Consider the following 27,140-nt stretch of genomic DNA (forward strand, 5'->3'; position numbering starts at 1 on the left):
ACACATTGGCATCACATTGATTCTATTCTTCGTGGACACATTGGCATCACCCTCTATTCATGTGAGAAATTTCATTTAAAAGCAATATATATATAACATGACATAACCAACAACTCAATTTTACTCGAAATTTGAAAAGTTAACGTCGTGGGCTGCTCAAATTGACAGATTGTTAATCTGCGTGGTCCATGCTCTCCTCCAACAGATTGGAATGATGGTGAAATGAGACAATATTACTCAGAAAATAATGGACCAAAGTCCTTGAATCACATCTAAGGGGGAAGCAAAGCTTTCTTCGTGTTGGCTTTGCCAGTTTTAGGGCCAAATTTGTGGCTGGATTATTTTGTGTGGAGAAAAATTGCTAGAAGGGTCACGGTTTTAAAAATAGGGATTCGGATCAATGAATTGGTCGATTTGGATTGACCGTGACTGATTTCTATTCTGGCCAATTTATGCTATGAAATCTTAGAATCGATGAGTTTTCAGTTCTAAGGACAGATTCTAGAGTTCTTGAGAATGATTCTGTTCAATAATCAGATTGAATAAAAAGGGACTAATTCGATCTCCGATTCCATGTTTTCAAACACTAACAAGGGTTGACGTATCTCAATTGCATGTGTTCAATGTTTTATAGAGATTAAGCTTTTCCTTTTGGTTATAGATCCACCAACATAAGCTTTTTCTAGTACAACTATTGTTGATATTGCAATATACTAAAACTCAAAAAAAAAACATTTTGTCAGACCAAAACTCAAATTGATATTAATTAGGGCCCGTTTGATAATATTTCTGCCGTTTCTGTTTCAAGAAACGGTAAAAACATAAATTTCTGTTTTTAGAAACAGAAACGGAATTGAAGGTATTTGATTAGTCATGTTTCTGGAAGTCGATAGTAACCAGCGAAAGTATGGCCATAAGTCGTTTCCAGAAACGGCGAAACAAGTTCGAACTTGTTTCGCCTGGGTCGTTTCTTGAACCATAAATAGGTAGAAATTTCAATTTCTATTTCTGAAAACAAGTAAAATTAAACAATTTTATCAAACACTTTTTGTTCCGTTTCTGCCGCTTCTGTGTCCAGAAACGGAAGAAACGCATATTTTGAAACGTTATCAAACGGGCCCTTAATATTTGTCATCCTCTCTTATCTTGTCATATTACGTACCATTTCTCCTTTTTTATTTTGTCGGATTCATGTAGCTGACTTCAATAAGTTAGAATATGTCTGATTCTATTGTTGATCTTTGAGCAATCAGCATTGGGGAATGCCACTAATGGGATACGACAATATAGCATCATACATTGGATAGCAACGAAATCGTGTAATACACACACACAGGGGCCTCACATTTGGGATTAAAAAAAGAATGGGTAATTTGGTAAATAATATCCTATTTTGGATAATCTGTGATTTTTCCTAAAATTAATACATATAAACATAACCACAAAAGGGTTGGTATTAAATGTTTCTGGGCAGTGGAGATATGTCTTGTTTAGGTGAAGGTATATTTTCAGAGTCTGTTGGGCCTAACCCATTTCCCATAAGAATTAAGAACTGATCCTTCGTTGGGCAATTGAGACCAGCTCTTGGGTACTTGTAGCTCATCAACCAACATCCCACAAGCTTTATTCACCAATGTCAAGTGCCTACGAGTGTATGGCCGGAATTCTAAAGTGCTACTTCTAAAACCATCAACAAGATGAAGGTATGTCTCTAGGCTGTGGAACCCTTTCAAATTGAATCCCTTCTTGAGGTAGGGAGATGCTTGCACATCAAGTTTCAATTCAATTCCTACATGAGTGTAGTGCCATTCTGATTTTTGGTTGATGATCTCCTCCATCTTGTGAAGATCCTCATTGAACATTGAAAGCCAGGTGGATGATGAGGTAGCAAAGTCAACATACTTTATTAAGCAAAAGGGGGTGACTTAGGGAAGGAAATCTCTTATACTAATCATTTGATCACAGTTTTGCCTTCCTCAAAAAATCTGGTGGAGAATATTCCTAAAAGATACAATGTTGACGTGGTAGATGGAGAGGATAATGGTAGATTGATTGAAGATTTGACTCTCAAACATGTAGCATATGCGACTTATTTCAAGGAAGCTGAGAATCTCGTAGATTCCGTTATTTTTTCAGAGGAAGAGACAGAGTTGAATCATAGTGAGGAGATGATAGACCAAGTTGAATTAAACCATAGTGTGGAGGTGACCCATCAAGCTGATAATATAGAGGGTATACATTTGGATTTTTCAGAGGAAGCATTAGAGTCGAATAAGGACGATGGCGCTGCAGTCTTTAGAAACCTAACCCATCCAGTAGTGAGAAGCTTTCTACGGAAGAGTCATCGCATGAAAAGTGCCCCGTACTTTCTTCGCTCCCGTGATTGGTCTTCTTAACTCTTTCATAGCATTTTTTCCTAATTGTTGAAGCTTTTCTTTTTACATGAATTGTGTTACAGGGTTTGTCATGTTTGATTTTGGGACTTCTCAACCTTTCTTTTGGTCTGTCCAAAGAAGGTTATAGGGATTGCCTTAATTTGTATTTTTACATTTTTCTTTTTCCTTAATACATACAAGTTACCTATAAAAAAAAAAAATCCTCATTGAATATTATCCCAGGCATCAGAGGGACTATATCCTGATTCACTACAATCCATAATGTTTTCACTTCCATTTGGTGAAGCTTCTCTTTAAAAGCATTGTTACTGGTTCGCAGTGCACCGAAGGAGATGACACTGATAGGAAGATCAGGAATGGCAGGGTGAAGATCGATATTCAGAAAGCCTATAATACAATTGATTGGGATTTTATTTTTCATGTGCTGAGAAAGTTTGGGTTTTTAGAGAACTGGATTCAATGGGTGCACCAGATGTTGGTCTCTGCGAAGATTTCAGTCTTGCTCAATGGGGGCCCGATTGGGTACTTTGGAGTAGAGAGGGGTTTGAGACAAGGGGATCCTATTTCCCCTATGCTGTTCATATTGGCTGAAGAGGTTCTCTATAGAGGATTGAATAAGCTTGTGAAAGAAAATAAATTGAAGCCGATTAAGGGTCCTTGTGGAGTGAATACGCCAGCCCATAGCCTGTTTGCGGATGACATCTTTATATTTCCCAATGCATCTGATGAGCACATTTTTGTGTGAAATCTAGGGTAGTAAAATATGTATTTTACATATTTAGAATGGAACCACCTTGGGTTTTACTCTCTTTTTGTAGGTTTTATATTTTCAAGGCCTTAAGGATTATTGGGCATTATATATCTCCAATTTTACACGTAAAGAGATCATGTTTCTTTTTATGGTTGCGAAGAGAATAAAATTCTGAGCAAGATGGACGTGTTCAATTAAAAGTACACATCCGTTTGGTCACCCGTACAAGTGATTATTCTTTTTGAACCAGAAAAAGAAGAATATATCAGAACTGAACCGAGATGCAGAACCAGCCCATTTGTAGTTGTTCCAGAGGTACAAGGAATATTTTAAATGCCAACAAAGATCGATGAACCACACCCTTAAGTGATTGAAGATTCATTTTTTGTAACAACTACCTATCCCAGTTGATGAGTTTTTGTGTGCAAATTCCCTTCCTTATTAGGAGATCTCAAGTTTGAACCTCTTTGCTATCATTTTTTGAAAGATTTTCTCTCTCCTACTCATCACTTAAAGCAAGGAGGTCGGACAAGAGGTTTCTTGTACAAGAAGAGAGAGAAATAAGGAAAAAAAAAGAGAGAAAAATAGAAAAAATAGGAAAAAAAATAGGAAAAAAATAAAAGAAGGAAAAATAGTTCAAGGGCTACCCATGTTTTGAAGAAGAGAGAGAAAAAATTGGAAAGAAATAAAAAAAAGGGAAAAAGGAAGAAAAATCGTTAGAGATTCCTACTTCTAACTTGGATGTCCTCCTCTACTCCCTTCCTATTCCCTATAAAAGAGAGTCCACAAAACCCTAAAGGGTTGTCCCTCTCTTCCTCTTTACTTCTCTTTTCTTAGGTTTTTTTAGTTGCTCTTTCTCTCTTTCTCTCTTTCTCTAGCTCTAGTTCTAGGTTTTTACTTTAAACATTTTTGTATGTTCTTTTTATTCAATTAATGCAAGCACTTTTGTTTTCGATTCAGTCTCTTATTTTTATTGTCTAAGGAATTGAAGTTGTAATTTTTCAAGTTCTAGTTCAAGGCTTAGTTCTAGGTGACAAGAACAAGCTATGGAGCATGTCTGCCATAGCTTAAAGAGAGATGTTAGGAGAGAGAAGCTCTGGGGTGGGTGTGCATTCAGTTGAAGATGATGATCTCCATGGAGATCTGCCACCTGATAGGGGAAATCAATGATGGATAACTGATTTCTGGGGACCTACTGCTTGCCCGCGGCCTCCTTTGATCCCTGAAGTCCATGCTTAAGGATCTACTGATCCTGATGCCCCGGCCCCAAAAAATTCATATGCCAGGGCGGTGGGAAGTGTCTTTCTGGCGGTTGAGGATTTTCCCGAACCTGTTCATGTTGAAGCCTCAACAAAGGTGATTATTGTAGGAAGAATATGAAAAGCGGCTAGAAAAATACCGATTGGCCTTGATAGGATGATTCAATTTCAGCTATGTTTCCCTTGATGAAATTAGGAAGGAAGAAGCGAAGGACTAGAATTTAAAGGCGAAAATGAAGCTGACCCCAATGAGAAAGGGTTTTACAATCTTCCAAATTGAATTGGAGAGAGATATGGCGTCCATATGAAAGAGAGAACCTGTAAAACTGGGGGGCCTATATGTTCGATTTCAGCGGTGGCATACTGATTTCAACATCCATGAAAAGATGGTGAACAAAGCCCTTATATGGGTCAGATTCCCAGAACTACCTCTGGAATACGGGCATGAAAAGGTCCTATTGACTATGGCAAAGGCGGTTGGAAGACCGGTAACAATTGATCAACGCACAAAACAGGGAATTTCGCTTGGGTGCTAGTTGAAATTGAGGTGGGCAACCTGAGACCTGAGGAGATTCAAGTAGAAAGGAAACATCTAAGGACTGATATCCTTTTCTGATTCAAGCAAAAGATTGTTTACGAAGATCATATTGGTAGATCTGGTTTTTGTAAAAAAACGGGTCACTTAATTGGAGCTTGCAGAGAGAAGAAGGCTATTGATGCAAAGGCAGCTTTGTAGGAAAAGGATCCGGGCATTCCTGGTGCTGTGTACACGGATGAGGAACCACGAAAAAATTGAGATCAAGTGAGCATGCCCTAAATCGGTGTGCGAAAGGTGTTGTATCACCACAACAAGGAACCAGAGCGAGCTCCACCAATGACAGTGATGATAGAACCTCCATGGAGGGCAGTGCTAGTGATGCAACCTCCTCAAGGGGCAATCATAAAGATGCTGATTTGTTCTCAGGTGAGGAGGAGATTCAGGAAACAAATTTAGAAGGCTAATTTACTAAGGCTATCACTCCTCAATCAAGGAGAGTTTCTCCACTGGGCGCTAAGGCTGAGGTGGGATTGACTTCAAACAATAATTTCCTTTTTAATTTTGAATCCAATGCAAATGTGGAAGTTATCTTGGAGGTGGATTGGATGGAAGAGGATAGGGCCGATCCTTCTTTTACTTGGCCCATGGTGGGAAACAGTTCTGGACTTGAACCAGCTAAGAGGCAAAATACTAATGATGCCCTTCCTATGGATGGTCAAACCAAGGGTTACCGTAGAAGCCTGCGTTTAGCTTCTTGTGGAGCCCTTGCGGTGGTTATGAGACCCCCCAGGAAGGACTCAATGAATGTTACAGATGGTGTGGCCATAGTTGATAGGGTGGCCAGGAAAAGGGAAGAATCCCAGGGTGGATGGACTGTCCACCAAAAGAAGAAGGGAAAGAAAGCGCAATCAAATCTTTGGATTGATTTGATGTCTGGACCTTTGTTAGGGTCGAGAATGATTATTGGAGATTTCAATGCCACTCTCTTTGACCTTGAACATTGTGGGCAGGGCAGCTTCTATATGGGAGCAGCAATGGAATTTGGTGCTATGGTCGATTCCACCTCCATGATCAATGTGCCTTCTTCAGGAAGATAATTCAGTTGGAATAACTATAGGAAGAGAGGTAACATTGCTGCTATGTTGGATAGGGCTTTTGTCAATGCTGATTGGCTGAGTACCTTTACTGATTGCATCCAAAAAGTCCTCCTCCGAGCTACATCTGATCATGTTCCAATTATGGTGAATTTGGCAAATACTGCGAAGCCAAAAAATTACCCTTTCCACCTAAACAAATTTTGGATGGATTATGTGGAGTTTACTTCTATTATGGAGAATGCATGGAATATGGAGACCATAGGCTCTTTCCCCATTCCAACCCTGGCACAGAAGCTTAAGAAGTTAAAACCCATCATTCGGGCTTGGTCGCGCACTACTCTTCCAAATCTAGACTTGGAGGTAAAGTCCTCCAAAGCTGATCTTGAGGAAATTCAGCACTGAGTAGAAGAAGAAGGTATGTCTGATCATCTTTTTGATTTAGAGGCTGAGGAAAAAAAATGATACTCGAAGGCCTTGGAAATCCACGAGAAAATGTGGGCGGAGAAGTCTAAAGTGAGATGGCTAAAGGAAGGGGACAGAAACTTCAGGTTCTTTTATGTTACGGCAAAGGTGAACAGATTGAAAAATGCGATTAGATCCATTCTAAAGGAGGATGGGAATATGGCTACCGATCAAGATCAGATGGGGTCTTATTTAGTGGATTTTTATGAAAATTTTCACAGGTGTGTGGATATGGACAACCACCTTGAAATTCTTGATGTCATTTCTCCAGTTATAAATCAAGATGATTGAATGGTGCTGGACGAGATTCCCATGGACTATGAGATCAAGGTGGCTGTTTGGGAATTAGATCCCGATAGCTCTCCTGGCCTGGACGGTTACTCTAGAGGTTTTTTTAGGAAATGCTGGACTATTATTCAAAAAGATGTTTGCAGCGCGGTGAAGTCTTTCTTCTCTTTAGGTATGCTTCCTAATGGAGTTAATAATTCTTTCCTCTTATTAATTCCTAAGGAGGAGGGTGCCCGCACCTTGGACAAATTTTGGTTTTTTTTTGCAAACTTCTTTCTAAGATTATGGCCACTCAAATCAGTGCTTTCCTTCCTAAGATAATTTCTCCGGAGCAAGGAGCTTTCCAGCGTGGTAAAGTCGTCCAATCTAATATTGGATTGACCTCTGTGCTTGCCAACCTGATGGGGAAGACCACTAGAGGGGGTAGAATGCGTCTTAAAATTGATATTAGGAAAGCCTTTGATACCCTATAATGGGATTTTCTCTTTTTGATCCTTAGAAAATTTGGGATATCTGAAAAAATAATTAGGTGGATTAGAGAAATTTTTAGATCTACTAGAATTTCAATTATTCTAAATGGTGGTCCGATTGGCTTCTTTGGGGCTACCAAAGGTCTTAGACAGGGCGACCCTATATCTCCTCTCTTGCTTATTATTGCTGAAGAAGTCTTTTGCAGAGGCTTAAAGGAAATGGGAAGAACAGGTCTCATAAAACCTATCTCTCGTCCTCATGGCACACATGTTCCTTCTCACCTGTTGTTTGTAGATGACCTATTCATTTTCATGAATGCCTCTAAAAATTTGTCGGAAACATTAAATCTTTTCTGGAAAAATATCAAAGCTTCTCTAGGCAACATTTTAATTTGGTGAAAAGCAAGATGTTTCTTGCAAGGATCCCTGCTGATAGGAAGACTTGGATAGTAGAGAAGATGGCCATTCCCATTTGCAATTTTTCAACTGAGTACTTGGGAGTGGAAATTTTTCAAGGAAGAGTCAAGAGAGAACCTCTTTTATATACCATGGACAGGATCAAGGCTAGATTAGCAGGCTAGAAAGGAAAGCTTCTCTCCCTAGCTGGCAGAGTGGAGCTGATCAAATATGTTATCTCAGAAATGCCCCTTCACGGTTTCTCTGTTTATTGGTGCTAGCTACCCTTATCAAGTGCTTAGAGAAATAGATGAGGAATTTCATCTGGACGGGAGAGATTGATTCCACCAAAGCCATCACGGTGAAGTGGGAATCAGTTTGCAAGCCAAAAAGAGAAGGAGGGCTGGGAATTCATCGGCTCATGATGTCAACAATGCTCTTCTTGCAAAAATGACCTAGAAAATTAAAAATGAAGATTCTAAGCTTAGTAGACTGGTCCGAGCCAGATTCTTAACTAGACATGGCCTTCTAAAGAAATGCTACATAGGCTCCTTAATATGGCCAGGCATCAAGAAAATGTTGAAGTTTGTGGGAGAAAATGAGAAATGGATTGTGGGAGATGGTAAAAAGATTTATTTTTGAAGACACAACTGGATCAGTCCGAGATCAATCTCTGAGATCTCCTGCCTTGGGGAGGATGCTTTTAAAAACCACTTTCATATAGTGGATCAATTTATTGACAATGGCATGTGGAAGCTGCCTACTGTCGAGTCAGACCTCCTAAATCTAGCTTTTGATTCTATTAAGAGCTTGCCCCTCCCTTCCAATCCCATGGAAGATAGGTGTATGTGGAAGCTAGAGCCAATGGAAAATTTTTCTGTTAAGTCTGCTTGGGAAGGCATTAGGAAGGCAGCTCTGGCAGTCTCTTAGGCTTCGATGGTATGGAATAAGGATCTCCCGCCGAGACTCTCCACTTTGGCTTGGCGTTGGGCTCACAGGAAGCTACCTACTAATGATAAAATTCAAAAGAAAGGGATTTGCTTGCCCTCAAGGTTTGATCTATGCGGATGCAATGAGGAATCCTTCACCCACCTTTTTTTTTATTGTAGCTACTCTTCGGAAGTGTGGACCAGGGCAGTGGCAATGTTCAATGTGGTTTGGGCCAATCAACCCACTGTGGTGGATGTTATAAAATGGTGGAAAAATAAGGGTAGAAGTTGGTCCTTGAAGAGGCCTTGGATGATTGGGTTGGTCATGATAATTGAGGCTATTTGGAAAGAAAGAAATGTTAGGCGCTATGAGGACAAGGCTCGTTGCCCTTCCTTGGTGGGGAACACTGCAATCAAGGATGTCTCTTTCATCTGCAACGATATGAAAATCTCTCCCTCCAATACCGAAGATCTTGTTCTAACTAGACGATTTTTACTATCAATTCGACCTTCCTCTGCTCAGAGCATTCTGGAAGTTTACTGGTGTAAGCTGACCAGACCATGGGTGAAGCTAAATGTGGATGGCTGCTCCTTGGGTAATCCTGGCCGAGTAGGTGGAGGTGGTATCTTCAGAGACCGTAATGGAAAGTTGATTTTTTCATTTGGATTTTTTATGGATATAGCCACAAATTTTCAAGCGAAAATCTAGAGCATCATCAAGGGGCTGACTTATGCACATAGTCTGGATGTGAGGAAAGTTTGGATTGAAATTGATTCATCATTTGCGGCGGCCTTGTTTCATCGTAGACTCATTCCTTGGTTCGTGTACCAGGAGTGGACCAATCTTCTTGGCTATATTGACTCTATAGAATGGAAGATCACACACTGTTTCAGAAAATCAAACCCTATGGCAGATTACTTAGCCAAAAATGCAGCAATGTCAGGTGTATCTGGAGTCAGAGAAAGCCTCCCTCAGTCTCTTATGGATAATTAATTTCTAGATGAATCTGGTCGCCCTCGATTCAGATTCTATAGATAGCAGTTGGGAGTCTTTGCTGATGGCAATGCCCAAGGTGGAGGCTCTCATATGCTAGCTTGGTGAGTTTTTTTTTTTTTTTTTTTTCATTCTCTTTGTTCTCAATATTGTTATTTATCTCTTTTAATAGAATTTTGATTTTAAAAAAAAAAAAAAAGCTATGGAGCATGTCTTCAAGTTCAATTTTTTTCTTAGATTTGTTTTCTCTAGTACTAGAAATTTTAGATTTGATTTATTCCAGATCTGGTTTTTAGTACTGGTAGTATCTCAAATCGATCAAGTTTTCAGTTCAAGGGTTGAAGTTCAAGTAAATAGGCTCCTTCAGTAGTCTTCTCACCCCCTCTCATTCCTTCTTCTGATTATCCTTTCTTTCTTAATTTAGGATTTTAATTTCAGTCATTACATTATTGCTTTCCCTTTCCCCCAAGGTTCATGGCTAGTGTATGTGTTAGCTTTGCCACTCCTAGCGATAGAACCATCATTTTGTTATTTTTATTTAATTGCTTCCCTTCCCCTAAAGCCAAGTAGAAAAGCCCTTGTAAGAATACTCTCTGGTCAAGTAGGGAAGCTCACATTGTTTATGGTGCATCTTTCGGGCTAAGTAGAGATACCTACTTGTGTGCTTCTCTCTAGCTTTTTTCCCTTTTTATTTTGTTTATTTACTTTTCAGCACCTTTTATTTCAGCATTTTTATTTTTATTTATTTGCTTTTTAATTACGTGGTTTGAGTATTTAAATTTCAAGATGTGAATGGTTAGGTCACTTTTAGATGCATTTGTGTTAGGTTGATAGATAGAATTAGATCACCATAATGAATTTGTGCACTTTCGTATTACTATAAGAAGCCTAAAATAAAGTGGTTGCTCTCCTTGTGTTCGACCTGTTAGCTACATTGATCCATACACTTGCGGTTACTGTTAAATTTCAATCAAGTTTTTGGTGCCGTTGCTGGGGAGACAGTTCCATGTTATTTTTCACTTTGTTTTGATAAATTGGAGTACTTTGTTTGCCTTGTTTTGTTTTTGTTTTTCTTTTATTAAATTCTTGAGAAGAACAACTTGCAATAATAGCTGTATCGATGGAGGTCGCCAAGCCTCACAATATGATAAAAATAGATTTCACCCTGTACGGAAACCAATTTTTGCTTTTTTCACTTTTTTTTTTCTTTTTGTTTTTGAGTTTGGTAAGGATGAAGTTCTACTTTGGCTTTTGGCTAATGATCATACCATTCAGTTACTTGATGTATGAAAATAAAAGTTTTGATTAAGGTACCCATTTTGAACGTATAAAAACCCTGTTGAGAAGAAAGAAATAAGCTTGTATCTTGAGATGGGACTCTCTTTTGAAAAATAAGAAACCGTTGTTTTATGGTGTTGGACCATATATAAGTCTGTGTGTTGACAAATACACAATTTTAAATGAAGTGTGAAAAGTGATATAAATGAAAAGTAAAAGTTGATTTCCTTAGAACTAGACAGGGCATTGTGCCTCAGGAAGCATGGTGTCTTGTTCGAAACTCTTAAGGAAGAAATTTCTGAAAGAACTCTAGCGTCATTGTCTATGTGGGCATATGCAAAAAAGCAAAGCTACATAATTACTTGGGTGTCTAATGTTTGCTCCACCATGTCATTCAAGCCAAAAGTAGTGGAGTAGAATAAAATTTATTAAGCGAAAAAAGGAGAAAAAATGTATAAATGTCATTAATGCTTGGTAACATGTTTGGTTAAAAACACTCCAATGCCTTAGTCCTTGGTTCCTTATTTATTCACAAGTGGTTTTGCCTTAAGATAAGGATGTTTTGGAAGAGACGAGGTGAGTTCCAAATTAAGAAATATGCTAGTGCATGGAATTGATATGGGGCAATAAAAGTTCAAGTGTGGGGGTCCCTTGTAAGAGAAATTATCTTTGCTTCGGATCGATATGGCCCTTACCTTTAACGAATGTTGGGATTTTTTTATTCTGAATTTTGGGTGTATATTCACTGTAAACACCCACGAGACACAACTCATCCACTAGGGATGACCTAGGGGTTTAAAGGCTTGTTGCACATGCTAAGTGCAATCATGATTCCTACAAAAGTGAATTAGGTTTTTTGTTTTTATTCTTTTTCTTTTCATTTTGTTCGAGGACTAGCAAAGTCTAAGTGTGGGGGAATTTGGATGAGCATATTTATGTGTGAAATCTAGGATAGTAAAACATGCATTTCACGTATTTAGAATGGAGCTACCCTAGGTTTTACTCTCTTTTTGTAGGTTTTATATTTTCAAGGTCTTAAGGACTATCGGGTGTTATATCTCCAATTTTACACATAAAGAGGTCCTGTTTCTTTTCATGACTGGAAAGAGAACGAAATTATGAGTAAGATGAATGTGTTCAATTAAAAGTACATATCCGTTTGGTCACCCATACAAGCGATTATTCTTTTCGGGCCTGAAAAAGAATAATGGATTAGAATTGAACCGAGATGTAGAACCAGTCTATTTGCAGTTTTCCCAGAGGTACAAAGAATATTTCAAATACCAATAAAGATCGAAGATCCACACCCTTAAGTGATTGAAGATTTGTTTTTTATAACAATAACTACCTAGCGTAGTTGGTGAGTTATAGTGTGCAAAATCTCTTCCTTATTAGGAGGTCTCAAGTTCAAACCTCTTGGCTACCATTTTCTGGAGATTTCTTTTGAAAGATTTTCTCTCTCCTACTCATCACTTAAAGCAAGGAGGTCAGCCAAGAGGATTCTTGCACAAGAAGAGAGAGAAATAAGGAAATAAATGAGAAAAATAGGAAAAAAATAAAAGAAGGAAAAATCATTTAAGGGGTTGCCCATGTTTTGAAGAAGAGAGAAAAAAATAGGAAAGAAAATTAAAAAAAAAAAAAAAAAAAAGCAAAAAAGAAGAAAAATGGTTGGAGATTCCCTACTTCTAACTTGGACGTCCTCCTCTACTCCCTTCCTATTCCCTATAAAAGGGAGTCCACAAAACCCTAAAGGGTTGTCCCTCTCAACTTCTCTCTTCTTAGGTTTTTTTTAGTTGCTCTTTCTCTCTTTCTCTAGCTCTAATTATAGGTTTTTTGCTTTAAAAACTTTTGTAACTTCTTTTTATTCAATTAATTCAAGCACTTTTGTTTTTGATTCAATATCTTAATTTTATTGCTTAAGCAATTGAAGTTGCAATTTTCAAGTTCTAGTTCTAGGTGACAAGAACAAGCTATGAAACATGTCTTTCAAATTCAATTTTTTTCCTCAGATTTGTTTTCTCTAGTACTAGAAATTTCAGATTTGGTTTATTCCAGATTTGGTTTTTAGTACTAGTAGTATCTCAAATTGATCAAGTTTTCAGTTCAAGGGTTGAAGTTCAAGTAAATAGGCTCCTTCAGTAGTCTTCTCATCCCCCCCCTCTCATTCCCTCTTCTGACTACCCTTTCTTTCTTAATTTAGGATTTTAATTTCAGTCATTACATTATTGCTTTCCCTTTCCCCCAAGGTTCATGGCTAGTGTATGTGTTGGCTTTGCCCTTCCTAACCATAGAACCATCATTTTGTTGTTTTTATTTTAATTGCTTCCCTTCCCCTGAAGCCAAGTAGAAAAACCTTTATAAGAGTACTCTCTGGTCAAGTAGGGAAGCTCATATTGTTTATGGTGCATCTCTCGGACTAAGTAAAGATACCTACTTGTGTGCCTCTCTGTAGCTTTTTTCCCTTTTTATTTTATTTATTACTTTTCAACACTTTATTTTCATTTATTTACTTTTTAATTGCATGGTTTGAGTATTTAAATTTCTAGATGTGAATGGTTAGGTCACTTTTAGATGCATTTGTGTTAGGTCAATAGTTAGAATTAGATCACCATAATGAATCTGTGCACATTCGCATTACTAGAAGAAGCCTAAAATAAAGTGGCTGCTCTCCTTGTGTTCTACCTGTTAGCTACACTGATCCGTACGCTTGCGGTTACTTTTAAATTTCAAACAGCATCTCTCAGGTATGTTAGACATCTAAAGAACTTTCTTAACATATACCAGAAATTTTCTAGGCAGTGCATCAATCTGGAGAAGAGTAAATTGTTTATAGGCTCGGTCTCTCCTCAGAGAAAGAGGGCTATAGTATAAGAATTGGGGATCCCCCTTTGCACCTTTCCTACAAGATACTTTGGGGTGGAAATCTTTAAAAATAGAGTTAAGAAAGATGTTGTGATGCCTATTATGGACAAAGTGAAAGACAATTTGGTAGGGTGCAAGGGCAAGATGTTATCCCTGGAAGGAAGAGTTGAGTTGGTGAGATCGGTGATTATGAGTATGTCGACCCATAGTTTTGCTGTGTATTAGTGGCCCTCGTAGCTAATTTCAACTATGGAGAGATGGATACGCAACTTTGTCTAGTCAGGATAGATAGAGTACATAAAAAAAAATTGTGGTTAATTGGGGCCAATGTTGTAAACCTAAGGAAGAAAGGGTTAGGTTTAAGAAGATTGAGAGACGTGAATAAAACTATGCTCTGTAAGACTGCATGGCGTATCAAGCATGAAAATTCCTTGGCCAATAGATTCTTGAGGGCTAGATTTCTCAACAAGCATAGGCTGCCTAAGAAGGGATATAGATCATCTTCAACATGGCCTAGCATTAGAAAAATCTGGAATTTTATTTCCTATAAGGAAAGATGGGTTGTAGGTGATGGTCGTTCCATAAAATTTTGGAAGGATATTTGGGTGGGAGGTTTAGCACTGGATGAGTGTGTGGAAGGTGTGGATCGCATGCTTCTAGATAAGAAGGTGGACAGATTTATTGACAATCACAGGTGGAAAATCCCTACGGTGAACTCCTCTTTCATGACACATTTTTAATGTTGTTTTACAGATTAAGATCCCAAGTTATGAGTGTGCTAACCGGTGTGCTTGGAGTCTATCATATGATGGTAAATTCAATCTGAAATCTGCATGGGAAGATATTAGAGAAAAGAAGCCGACTGCCCCTTGGGCTTTGCTTATTTGGTGTAACAAGCAGCAACCTCGAGTCTCGGCTCTTGCATGGAGGGTGATACATGGAAAGGTTCCAACTGACAATTTTGTGAAAAAGAAAGCAATGCCCCTTGTTTCTAGATGTGCTCTCTGTAAGCTAGACGGAGAGAAAATGCATCATCTATTCCAAACATGCTCTTTTTCCAGCGAAATCTGGAATTCTTTATGTCAGTGCTTTACATTAAGACGGACCGCTCAAGGCTCTCTTCTGGACCTCGCCCAGTGGTGGAAAAGAAATATTAAAATGTGAGTTGTAAGGAGGCATAGAGTATGTGTTTTGGTATCGTTCTGGATCACCTGTGGAGGGAAACAAATAATAGAATTCATGAGGGTGTTGAGCAGATAGCCAAGTATATTTCGCTCATGGTGATTGAAGACATTAGAAGGAATTATCCTAGAGCGAAGGGAGTTAACACCTGGGCAGACCTAATGTGCTGTATACGCCTAGGATTATCTATTCAGACTGATAATCGAAGAGACATTTTGGAGGTATATTGGTGCAAACAATTGGGTCAAATTAAATTTTGATGGGAGCATATGGAGGGAGATCCGAATAACTCAAAATCAAAACAGTACGACACGAATCTCTACCAATAATTCAAGAAAGAGGGAGATCCATATCAAAAACGGCCACATCCAGTTGAAATTCAAGTAACAGAAAAAGAAAGAAAGAAAAATTTGAAGATCCAAATTCACAAGTCCGACTGAACCTCTCAGTATTCAGTCTAACTAACCTGCGTCTCTGAAAGCAACAATTCTGAGAGTGAGAAGTAGTTCCACAGGACACACGTAACCACCACTACAGTCGCAATCAGTAGCTCGGGCGATCCATATAACAGAAAGAAATATAGAGAAATAGGGTCTCTGAGAAGAAAGAAGAAGAAGAACAGAGTACGCATAGAAAGAGAAGGAAGGGGAGTGTGGGTTTGTTTTCCCGTTTATAATTCTTGCCTACTGCTGCTAAAGGCAGTTAAAGCATATGGTAGAAAGGTATAATATTATATAAATCAGTAGAAGATATGTGGCCATAGGCTATAGGGAGAAGGGTTTGGCGGAAAGGCGGTTCCTTACTTTGTTAGGCAATAATAGATGAGAGGTAAAGAAAAAGGGAACGAGGCCTCTAAAGCCGAAGTGGCTCCACTTCGGCCACGTAATCATTCTCGCTTCAGTCCAAAGTCCACGACGTTTCTTTGTTAACTTCTGGCAGCAAGGGCATGTCCGATGTACAGATGACGAGGGTCGAGGGTCGAGGGTCGAGTGATTAGCGGCGAGGGACTTAGAATGTGCAGATGACGACGGCGACCAAGGATCGACCAACGACGGTTCGATGATGGTTGCAGAGAGCAGCGAGCGGCAAGGGATTAGCGGCGAGGGACGACGAATGTGATGACGACGGCGACCGAAGGGCGACCATCGACGACCACTGAGGAGCGACCAGTGATGACCACCGACCGTCGAAGAGAGCAACGAACGACGAAATGAAGGCGATGAAGGTTGCAGAAAACTAAATCCCTAAATCCTCTCTCCCTTTTCTTAAGTGGGTTTAGGTTTGGTCGATTTACCCTTCAATTGTGAAGAATGGTAATTTGATCATAGAAATAGTAACTTTCATCGTCACTTAACTGGGAAATCTAATAGAAAAGGGTTCGTTAGTTAGGATCTTCAAACTATGGGGGAGGGTAATGCTATATATGAAAGTACATGGGAGAACATGATATTAAGCCAAATGTCAGGGGAGGTGAATGTAATTTCTTCAAAAAATGGAGGTGAATGTAATTTCCTTAAAAAACTGGTTTAATCTGTTATTCTTGGGATGCCACTACAAGCTTTTCAATGTATTGGTGGCCACATTCCCTTATAAAATGTCTTGAGAAATAGAAGAGGAACTTTATCTGGACTGACGATGTGGAAACTGTCAGAGCAACAACAGTGAAATGGGACCCGCCAACCAAAGGAGGAAGGTGGTTTGAGTATCAGAAGGCTTGGTGATGTCAATAAGGCTTTAATTTCCAAGATGGTTTGGAAGATTAAACATGAAGATACTGACATGAGCAGACTATTATGGGCGAGGTTCCTATCCAGCCAGGGGCATTTGGAAAATGGATATAAGAGTCACTCTATTTGTCTGGGGTGCGAATAATGTGGGAGTTTGTTTCCCAAAATGAAAGATGACTGGTTGGGAATGGCAGGAAAATTAACTTTTGGAAGGGTAGGTGGCTTGGGACTCAACCCATCAAAGAGTTGTGAGGTTTGAATGATAATATGTTCCGTAACTCCAAGCTTATGTTAGGCCACTTTATCACATGGGGAGTGGAAGATTCCGGATGTGTGCTCAAACTTTTTGAAGAAAATATTTGAGAAGATGAGCAGTGTAAAATTACCATATCATCATATGGAGGATGTTTGCGTGTGGTGGCTAGAGCTGTTGAGAACCTTCTCTGTAAGGTCTGCTTAGAATGAAATTAGGAAGAGGAACTCAAAAATCCCTTAGGCGTCGATGATTTGGAATAAAAATTTGGTTCCAAGGATTTCTACTTTTGGTTGGAGATGGATTCATCGAAAACTCCCTACAGATGAGATGGTATGTGTAAAGGGGGTTCAACTTGCTTCAAGATGTGAACTCTGTGGGAAGTGACTAAAACCATTGGTCAAATCTTCCTAAAGTGTAAATTTTCTATGGAGGTATGGATAAGGATGGTAGAGTGGTATAATGTGACATGGCATAAAGAAAGCTCAATTCTTAAATTGATCAAATGGTGGAGAAACAAGGGGCGAGGATGGCCCTTGAAGGGGCCGTGAGTGATAAGGATGATGATAGCTGCTTCCACGATTTGGGCGGAACAAAACAAGAGATGTCAGGAAGAAAGAGCAAGGTTGAATTGGATGGTGGTGAAGACAATAAAGAACAAAATCAGCTAGCCTGTTCTCGTAGTAAGATCGAGGTAAAGAATACTTCTGATTTGATTACCTACAGAAGAATTAATTACCAACATCAGCAGCGTCTTCAGGGATTAACATGGATGGGTGTTCCCTTGGGGAATCCAAGTAGAGTGGGGGGAGGTGGGATTTTTAGAGATAGCGAGGGGAAAATGATGTTGAACTTTAAGATGCGCCTGGGCATGGAGACAAATTTTGTGGCTGAGAGATGGAGTGTCATAAAATGTATTCAATATGCCAAAGACCTGGGGGTTTCTAAATTAAGGATTAAATCGGACTCTGTTGCAACAGTGATCCTGTTTCAGAATTAATGTATTCCATGATTCCTAGCTTAGGAGTGGGTTGATCTCCAACATCTCCTCAAATCTATGGAGTGTAAAATCACTAATTGCTTCAGCAAAGCAAACCCAATTGCTGATTTCCTGATGAATGAGGCGGCAAAAATCCAAAGTTCATCAATGATAGTTTCCTTGCCCAGGCATATTTCTGACAAGCTCACAAGAGATGTCATGATAAGACCTTAATATAGGCTTTTGAAATAGCAGTTGTGAGTTCCTAATAACGGCAATACGGAAGGTGGGGACTTACTTCTTGTGTTTGTATTTGTTCATTCTTTTTCTTGTAATTTGTTTTTGGTTTTTTTGTTTTTAATATAACTTGACCATTTAGCCAAAAAAAAAAAAAAAAAAACCAAACACATACAAGACAAGGATCCATTGGTGTATGTTATTCAATGATGATGTTATTTTAATAAATGAGACAGCGAAAGGGATTAATGTTAAACTGGAGTATGAAGATAAATTTGGAATCAAAAGATTTTAAGATAAGCAGAACAAAGACAAAATATATAAGGTGTAAGTTCAGTGAAACCAGGACTATCAATAAAGTAGTGAAACTTGAGGAGCGAGAACTGTCATAGAGTATTATTTTAGATACATGAGGTAACTATTAACAATGAGGGGTTATAGAGGATGATGTTTCAAGTTGGTTGGATAAAGTACAGAGGTACAACAGGAGTGTTATGTGACAAATGTTTGCTTATTAATCTTAAGAGAAAATTCTACAGGATAGTAACATAAACAAACTTAGCGTAGCAGAGATGAGGATGTTGAGGAGGATATGCGGAAAGACAAGGAGAGAAAAAGTAATGAATGATTATATCAAAACCAATTTGGGGGTCACAGTAATCCAGGACAAGCTCCGCGAGGGCCGTTTGAGGTGGTATGTTCATATCCAATAAACCCATGGACGCACCAATAAGGAAAAGTGACCAGATTCAAATAGAAGGAACTAAAAGAGGTAATGGCAAACCTAAAATGACTATAGGAGAAGTGGTAAGAAAAGATTTGCGAAATCTAGGGCTCAACCCAAGTGTGACCATGGATAGAGCTGTTTGAAGGATGAAGACCCATGTAGCCAATCCCTTTTAGGGGGATGTTCCTAAGTTGTTTCTCTAATATTTGTGTTTTACTTCTTTTTACTTCTTTTATTTTTTCACTATTCTCTTATTGCCTTTTGCTGCCTTTCTTTTCTTACTATTTATTGTGCTACCAGATCCAATCTATGTAGTCGACCCCATTTAGTTGGGATAAGGTTATGATGGTTTTTGTATTACACATAATTAATAGAGTATTAAAAAAAAAAAGACAACATTTCAACCCCCCCCCCCCCCCCCCCCAAGGCATCCTTTGAAGAAATGATGAGGTTCTCCTGGATGAAATCCTGATATACCCACTATTTCATTTCTTGAAAACAAACATACCATGGGTTCATACTTTTTTCAAAGATGCAAGCTTTTAACCTTTCTTCATCAGTCTGCTAACCCACAGAAGATCATATCATTTTGCAGTCTCTCAAATATGTTTTAGTTTCAGTTCTTCAAATTTGATCACTCAATGGATTGATCACTTCAAAGGGTGAGCCACAAATAGAAAATCTCTGAGAGGAGGAGGGTCTTTAACCTTTCAAACTAAAGACTAAGTTTGGACAGCTAATATAATTAATGTAAAACTATCAGTACAGTGTTCAGATTCCATGTGATTTTAATGTCCTCTTTGTCTGTCTTTTGGTCTATTCCTTTAGTTGTTTGTCTTCAGTCTCTCATAAGGCAATTGTCTTGTTCTCTCTTACTGAATGTGATTAATTAATCTACATATTGTCTTTTCTGAGCTGATTCTCTCTCTCTCTCTCTCTCTCTCTCTCTCTCTCACACACACACACACACAAACACACACACACAGCTGGATTACTAAGAGTAAGCAAGGCTATTCTATTCGAGAGAAGGTATATTCCTCTTCTTAAGCAGCTAAGATTTACTTGCTTACAAACTGGGGACTTTCTTCCACTCTTTTTGAATTAGATGAATGCACATTACAGATGGAGAGAGTAAACAGGACACCAAGTGGGGGAAACCACTTGTATCTTATAAATGTGGTAATACTGTACTGCAAAAATTTGAAGAAATCCGCCTTGGACTATAATTTGAATTCACTAGTCGTGTTAAGTTGAGGCTCATTTCAATCATACAAATCCGCCAGTCCTGATCTTCCTGCATTTCATCCTGGTCCAGCATCCCTTTCCTTACAGAAATTCATGAGAGTTTTTCTGCTCCCTTTCACTCATTTCTTTATGACTCAGTGAGGGTTAATGGCAAGAGGTGGTAGCTCCAAGACTGGAATAGAAGAAAGTAATGCACATGGAGCCATGGTGGAGACAAAGAAGAGTTCAAGACTGGAGCTCTGAAGAAGTAAAAATAGGAAGTTGTGTTGCCCATGGTGCCTGCGTATGGCTTTGTATTGCCAAAGAAATGGGACCTTGAGATCGATCCCATACATTTTACATTGAGCAACTAGAATTAAAAATTAATATTCAATGATACGTGCAGAGGAAGTGGTGGATGGGATGTGTTCTAAGGTTGAGGAGACCCTTGTCCCTGTAAATTCTATTGACCACCTGCGGATCGTCAACAACAGATTCCCTTGTGGTGCCATATTTGAGAGTTTTGATTGAATCCAACCATTCCATAATCAGTACTTGGAGAGTACCCAACAATAATCCCATGTATCAAACCCCATCCATTAGAGTACCCAACAAAAATCCCTAATAGATGGCCAATTAAACTTGCCCGGGGGGTAATTATTGAAGTCAAAACGAGGGATTCAAATGATGCAAAGCTGATGGGCAGTAAAGGAAACCCAAACAGCTCCAACTTAGATGAAGGCTACTTCTTCACAGATAGTCATCTAATCAAACACAGGCACTAGTACCCAAGATCTGTCACTCTTTGAAAGTACTCAAGCATAAACTTTGGGATCAAAATATGGTAAACCCCAGGACCCCTGATATGAATAACCAAGACAAATATAATGGATATAAAACCCAACCCCAAGACCCATATGGCCCATCTACTCTACCACCCTAAGACTCCAAAGGGCAAAGGCCACCCATGTCGAAAAACCGCGTGAAGCACAGTTATATGAGAGAGCTCAAGCCTCTAATGGTTTCACTTCCATAGCTGTTTCAAGATTCAAACACAGTTGTGCATATCCTATGTTTTTTCTTCTGTACATGGAACCTGATCACGATACAAATTGCTACAATACAACTAGTTTCTGGTTATTCAAGTATTTCATAGTAGAGTGGCCTTTCCATCTCTGGCCATAATTATTCAAACTTAGTGAAACCAACCCAAACAATATCTAGTATTCATGAAGGTTCAAGTTCCAGTCTCTTGAAGCATCAATATGAATAAGATTCTTGATTTCACAGGCAAGATCTGTAGGTCTTCTTAACACTGCAAAGGTGTCGGCTGTAAGAAATATGAATGGATGTTTTTCTGCTAGTTACAAAATGCAGTTCTGCAAAACATAATCAAGGATGCGGGCAAGTGAAATATGTTTGCAACTTTGATCCAAAATATTCCAAAACAAGTCAAGGATGTTTAACATTTCTAAATTCAAAATTTTCATCTCCCAAAATGAATTCTACATCCAAATAACTAAAACTCCCGGAACCAGAACAAAAACAAAACACAAAGTAATATCAATGTAATTAACGGTAGCGACGGAGGGAGAGGGTGTTGTTCCTCTTCCAGGTTGCCCTTCGGGATGGGCGTGCCTTGTGGTGCAAGTGTCCCTTTCCATTGAGACCCCTGTACTTCTTTCCAGCAGAAGTGAGCCCACGAAGCTCCCTGTGCTTGTGGACAGGCTTGCATATCCAGTTGATTCTTGGGTCATTGCGGATTGCATTGTGAGCAGCATCCACAAGGATTACCTCATAATATTTGTATGTTGAATCCTACACAGAAGAATGAGCAGTCTATTACAAACTAGAAGTTCTAATGTATGGAAAGCTAGACTTAATAGCAAAGCATCTGATGAAACAATCATTGGATAAAAGAAAGATTCAGATGACTTTATACAAACCTCATTAAGCCAGTAGGAGTTGAGGACCTTCAGCCCACCCAATTTGCGACCAGCACGCTCTTCTGCGACTGACCTCTTGTTTCTCTGAAACTTCAACTGGGTAATACCCTGGTTTGTAGGCTTACCGTACACAATACCCTTAGGGACGGGCCTCTTGCGACCTCCACGCCTAACACGGACACGATAAACAACATACCCCTGAAACAAGGATTACCTTAACCCATTAGACATTGTTAAAACAAAAAATGGAAGGAGTAAGTATTCTGAAACCAAAAGCAGAATAACAGCTTTACTTGCAAGTAGGTGGTGTTGAAGAACAAGAACACGAGAAAATGAAAAGATGTGGGGAAAGACAGAGATGCCTCAGTTAAACTCAAATAATAATAATCCACAAAGACATAAAACCATTCACAGTTTTGGTATCTCACGCAAAACTGGTATTAGAAGTTGAATTTCTAATTTGCAACAGAGACAATAGAAAGTTTTAACTTCTTTCAAATATTAAGGGTAGTTGTGGTGGTCATAGTTTTACCAGATAACTTCACATGCAATGCCACAGAACCAATTGGAAATCAAATCATGGTATAAATAATTCTCATTCAGAAGTGTTTGTATGTGTGTGTATGCGTGTGGGGGGGTGGGGGGAGGAACCAAGATGTTGGATTGACCCATGATACCCATAATCCACAATTTAAAACAGATGGGGTGAATTACATAATGAACAACTAAAAATGAACAAAATAAAACCGTTTACAACATCCTCTTGGGTATGATTTATATTTGTATTTATTTAACTATTTCCTATTTTTACAGTTATTTGGTATCATTCTGACACTTGTTTCTATTTATTACAGATTGAAATAAATTAAAAATCGCAAATAACTCTTGAGCTATTTGTGATCTGTGGCCACAAATCATTTGTTTTAATTTAGGTGCTACTTTTTGGTGAGCATGTGTTGTGATTGCTTCAAAAGTAAGGATAAATAGGTAATTCCAACCATTTTTAGATTTTTCAAAATAAAATCTATCTCCCTAGTGTCTATCGCTCTCTCGCTCTACTGTGTGCACCTTACAGAATCCTTGTTCTCTCTCCCTCCCTGTGATCTACCTTCTTCCAAGCAAGCAAACGAATCTCTTGCCAATGAAGCCATGTTTTCAGGTGCACTCACACACAATCAATTTGTTCATTCTGGTTTCAGGGTTCAAAGAAGTATCATCTCACTAATTTCCCTATTCTGGGAATGTAACTGATCTCACATAGTTGAAATTGCTCAATCAAGCAACTGATCTCATAGAAGATTGCGAGATATCTTCAGTAGGAGAACTTCCTTTGCTACTAAACCAAGCACAAGAGGCCTCTATAACTTAGACCTGCTTTCTGCTACTTTTGATATCTCCATAACTTAACCGGCTATCTACTACTTTTTTACTCGACGAGCCAAGCCTTAGCTTCATGATAGTATAATAAATCTGGGAAACGATGGGGACTGTGAGCTTTGAAGTGGCAGCAGAGATGGACTTAGCTGGTGCACATGATATAGAGTGCATCTCACATATTCACATATGTTTGATAAAATGGCTAAAAGAACTAGAGAAATCGGAAGCTTGAGAATTTATTCTACAATAGGCATACCAAAGTTATTTTTCATTATACCTTTTTCTTAAATAAATAGTAACCAAATGATTAATATTTGGGGTTCATAATTTATTGTTGTAAATGATTTTTCAAAAATAGATTATAAATACAAATATAAACTATACCAAAGAGAGCCTTAGATGCAAGAAAAATAAATAAAAAGTTGGTCCACAAAAATAATAGAGCATCAACAAGGTTAAATCACCAAAACTCCCTCATTAAGCAAAAATTACAAGGGGGAGTGAGTATAAAAGTTTTATTAAGGGGGAGGGGGGAAATGTAACAGAGATACCCTTGTAAAGACCATAAGCATCATTAATTAGAGACTATTTACCTGCTTGGCCTTGAAACCCAGTCGGCGAGCCTTGTCAGGGCGAGTGGGTCGAGTGACCCGAACGATCGATGGGAGCTGGCGGTATTCCCAGCATCTAACCCTCTGCAAAAACCTCATAACATCTGATTGCTTCTTCCTCCATAGCTCAGAGACGTACTTGTAAGCCCCTAATATATATCACCCATAGAACTAAAAGTATCAACTATCAAAACATCAACGGTTTTCACTTTTCACAACTAAACAAAACGAACCCTAAATATGAAAATCAGAGACCCAATGTCAGATCCTAATACGCCAATGGACTACAATAAGAACTCGTAAGAAGAAATCTGACTGCAACTACACATACAAAAGCCAAAATAGATTAAGAAGAAGAATAAGTTCCATTCCACTTCCAAGTTACACTCGGTAACCTAAGCTGAATTTTTCCCTACTGTTTTTCATCCAAGAATCGGGAAAAAAAAAAGACGAAAACTCAGTACCCTAGCAGCCGAAAGGTTACGAAAGATGCAACATACAAACGGAATGCAAGCCTCTCTACCTTGAATGAAGAAGAACATAGAAAGAAAAGGAGGGATTTAGCTTACCCATGTTGGATCAGAGCTTGCGCGGCCTCTAGGGTTTCTGCGTTGGAGAGGCTTCAACTTTTTGCTAAAAGATATCAGGGTTTAAGCTTTGCCGAATATATAAATACCCCAGCTAATCTGAACTGTTGATCTTCTCTTACATAATCTGATCCATCCGTTGCTTTGAACTGGTTATTGGCTGTTTCGGACTTTCTGCAACTGTTGTGTGAGTCTCCTGGCTGGGTGAGTTGTGGTATGCAAAAATCTCTTATTCACCAGTAGGTCTTGAGTTCAAATCTCTTGGGTGTTACCTACTCCCCTCCTTACTTATCAAAAAAAAAAAAAAAATACTGTGTGAGTGGCACCATCGTGAACTCCCGTTTATCGAAATAGGGTGAGCATGGTACAGTAATAAACAGGCTAGTCGGTCTCGTGCTCTAATTGGGCTGTCATAAACAGGCCTTAATCAGGCCTTAACTGGGCTATAGACTTATTTAACTTTAAAATAGCTCTTTTTTAAAATTAGTCTCTTAAATGTGTTTGAAGAGGAATACCAATAAAATGAGGCAAAGCTGGCAATAGCAAAGAAAAATCCCATAATTAAAATGGATTAAACTAAAGATGGGCAAAGCAGCTAAGTTACTAAGGTACTTAACCTTTAACCCACGGAACTCAAATCAATTAAACTATGCCTATACAACTCAAGTTTAGCAAGTTCAAATCAATTAAACTAGGCCTAGAAAAGATGAATGTTCAGATAACAATCACTACCATCTCACTGTACATACACATAGCCTTAGCACTAAATACAAGTAGTATTAAAAACATAAAATATACAAAGTAGTATTAAAGGGGTCGAGCTAGGTGAGGCTTAAAAGAGTTGGTACAAGTTGGGCTTATAAATGTGTTAGGCCGGTCAGGCACCCGTTGGGCTAGGTAGCTACATTGTGTACTACATGTTTATAAGCGTGTCGAGCCCAACATGTTTATTAATCATGCCGGTCTAAGTCTGGCCATAAACCTGTCGGGTTCAATCGGGCCTACCGGTGTGGGCCTAGAATTGACACCATAGTTATTGCTTTTGATGGTGCTAGTGCAAGAACAAAAGAAAAAAAAAAGGAAATTTATTTAAATAAAAAGATTGCCGTGTCTTACAATTTCAAGTCTCTCTAAGCCATCATCCGCCATCAAACGTGAGAGCTTGAAGAAGCTCTTTAGATTTTTGGAAAGGCCTATCGATAGTGTCAGTGTCGGCGTCTGCTTTGTTTTGCGTTTTCTAAGGATTTTTACATTTTAGGGAATACCCTTTGTCTACATGTTTTTGGAACGCAAATGAAGAAGATATTCTATTAACATCTATTGGATTGAAGGAGCAGATATCAAGTTTAATTGAGGAAATTTCTTTTTTAGGTTGAAGATGTGTCTTCGTCTACCTGTTTTTGCAATTTAGGATTTTTGTTTATTTGTTTTCTATTGTTGTAGTTATGGATGTCAATTCAGTTGCAAGGGATTGAAATGAGCAATGTTTAATCACTTGGGAGTGGCATGGTGCAGTACCCTAGGAATTCAAATAACACTCGCAGGCGGGAAGTGTAACAGGAACCCGTGCCCCTTCCTTTGCAGAAAATTTCCACCACCGTCGAGTATAAATGGGATTGTTTTGAAGTTTTCTCACAAGCCTGCCAATGACTAGAGTTTTAGTGGGGCCTGCGTTGGGCTCCTATATTGTGCTATAGAGGCGTAGCATATCAAGGCACGTGTCCATGTGTTGGGTTAAGTGTCGAGGCGCTTTAGGATGTTGGATCTAAGCTGCCCTGGCCATCTCTATTGTGCAATAGAGGAGCCAAATCCATTTCAATGGTTCTTCTTCCATGTCATGTAGGCCTACTCCTAACATGCAGGGGCTTTCAACTCTTGGGGCCAAAATCATGGTGCTAGTGCACCAAGATTAGCTAGGTTTCTCACAAAATACTCGTACACGAAGAGGAAGAACAAAGAAGAAATCGACTATGTTTGTAACAACTACTAATGAAGACATAAGATCAATGAACGGTTTAGATTAACTATAAGGAGATCAACAATGCATATTAAATGTGTTGTTCCAAAGTGGACAATGCTTAAGCATTTGCTACCACTCACCCTCAACTTTTTTTAGGAGATTCTCAGCATCATAAGATGAGACACGTAAAATTATTGTAATTACGAAAATGATCTCAAACTTATCACAAATAACAAAAATGACCTCCGGGCCAACTTGGGAGTGCTTTTGACAAAGTGCTTTGGCACACTTTGTCACTTTGTCACTTTGATAAGACATACCGCAATTCTAAAAAAAATATTGAGCGTGTAACTTGGGCTCACTAAACCATGCCATATCAGGTATGGCCTGATTATGCATATTATTTTTTGCTTTTTTAGGAAAAAGAACCATATAAGTGAGCATATCTTTGCACCAAGACATATGGGAAGGTAAAATGATCGCCTGTCTTATATGATAAGTGGAAATCTCGTCATTATTGATGCTTCCACGTGCATTTTCATTGATCCCTATGTTGATGTAGAAGCTACACTGCTTTTTACGAAACCCTATCCCTTTTTTTTTTTTTTTT

General features: G+C 38.8%; 1 protein-coding gene across 1 annotated transcript; it reads right to left on the reverse strand.

Annotated features, from left to right (window-relative positions):
* Positions 1-21,448: 21,448 nt before the first annotated feature.
* Positions 21,449-24,706, reverse strand: LOC122078505 (60S ribosomal protein L15-like). The gene is made up of 4 exons (XM_042644517.1): positions 24,553-24,706; positions 23,966-24,132; positions 21,996-22,193; positions 21,449-21,867 (listed from the first exon to the last, which is right to left on the reverse strand). The coding sequence occupies exons 1-4, from the start codon at positions 24,554-24,556 to the stop codon at positions 21,622-21,624; spliced, it is 615 nt and encodes a 204-aa protein (XP_042500451.1). The 5' UTR covers positions 24,557-24,706; the 3' UTR covers positions 21,449-21,621.
* Between the last annotated feature and the right edge of the window lie 2,434 nt (positions 24,707-27,140).

The sequence above is a fragment of the Macadamia integrifolia genome, chromosome 5 (assembly GCF_013358625.1).
Source record: "Macadamia integrifolia cultivar HAES 741 chromosome 5, SCU_Mint_v3, whole genome shotgun sequence".
Lineage (NCBI taxonomy): Eukaryota > Viridiplantae > Streptophyta > Magnoliopsida > Proteales > Proteaceae > Macadamia > Macadamia integrifolia.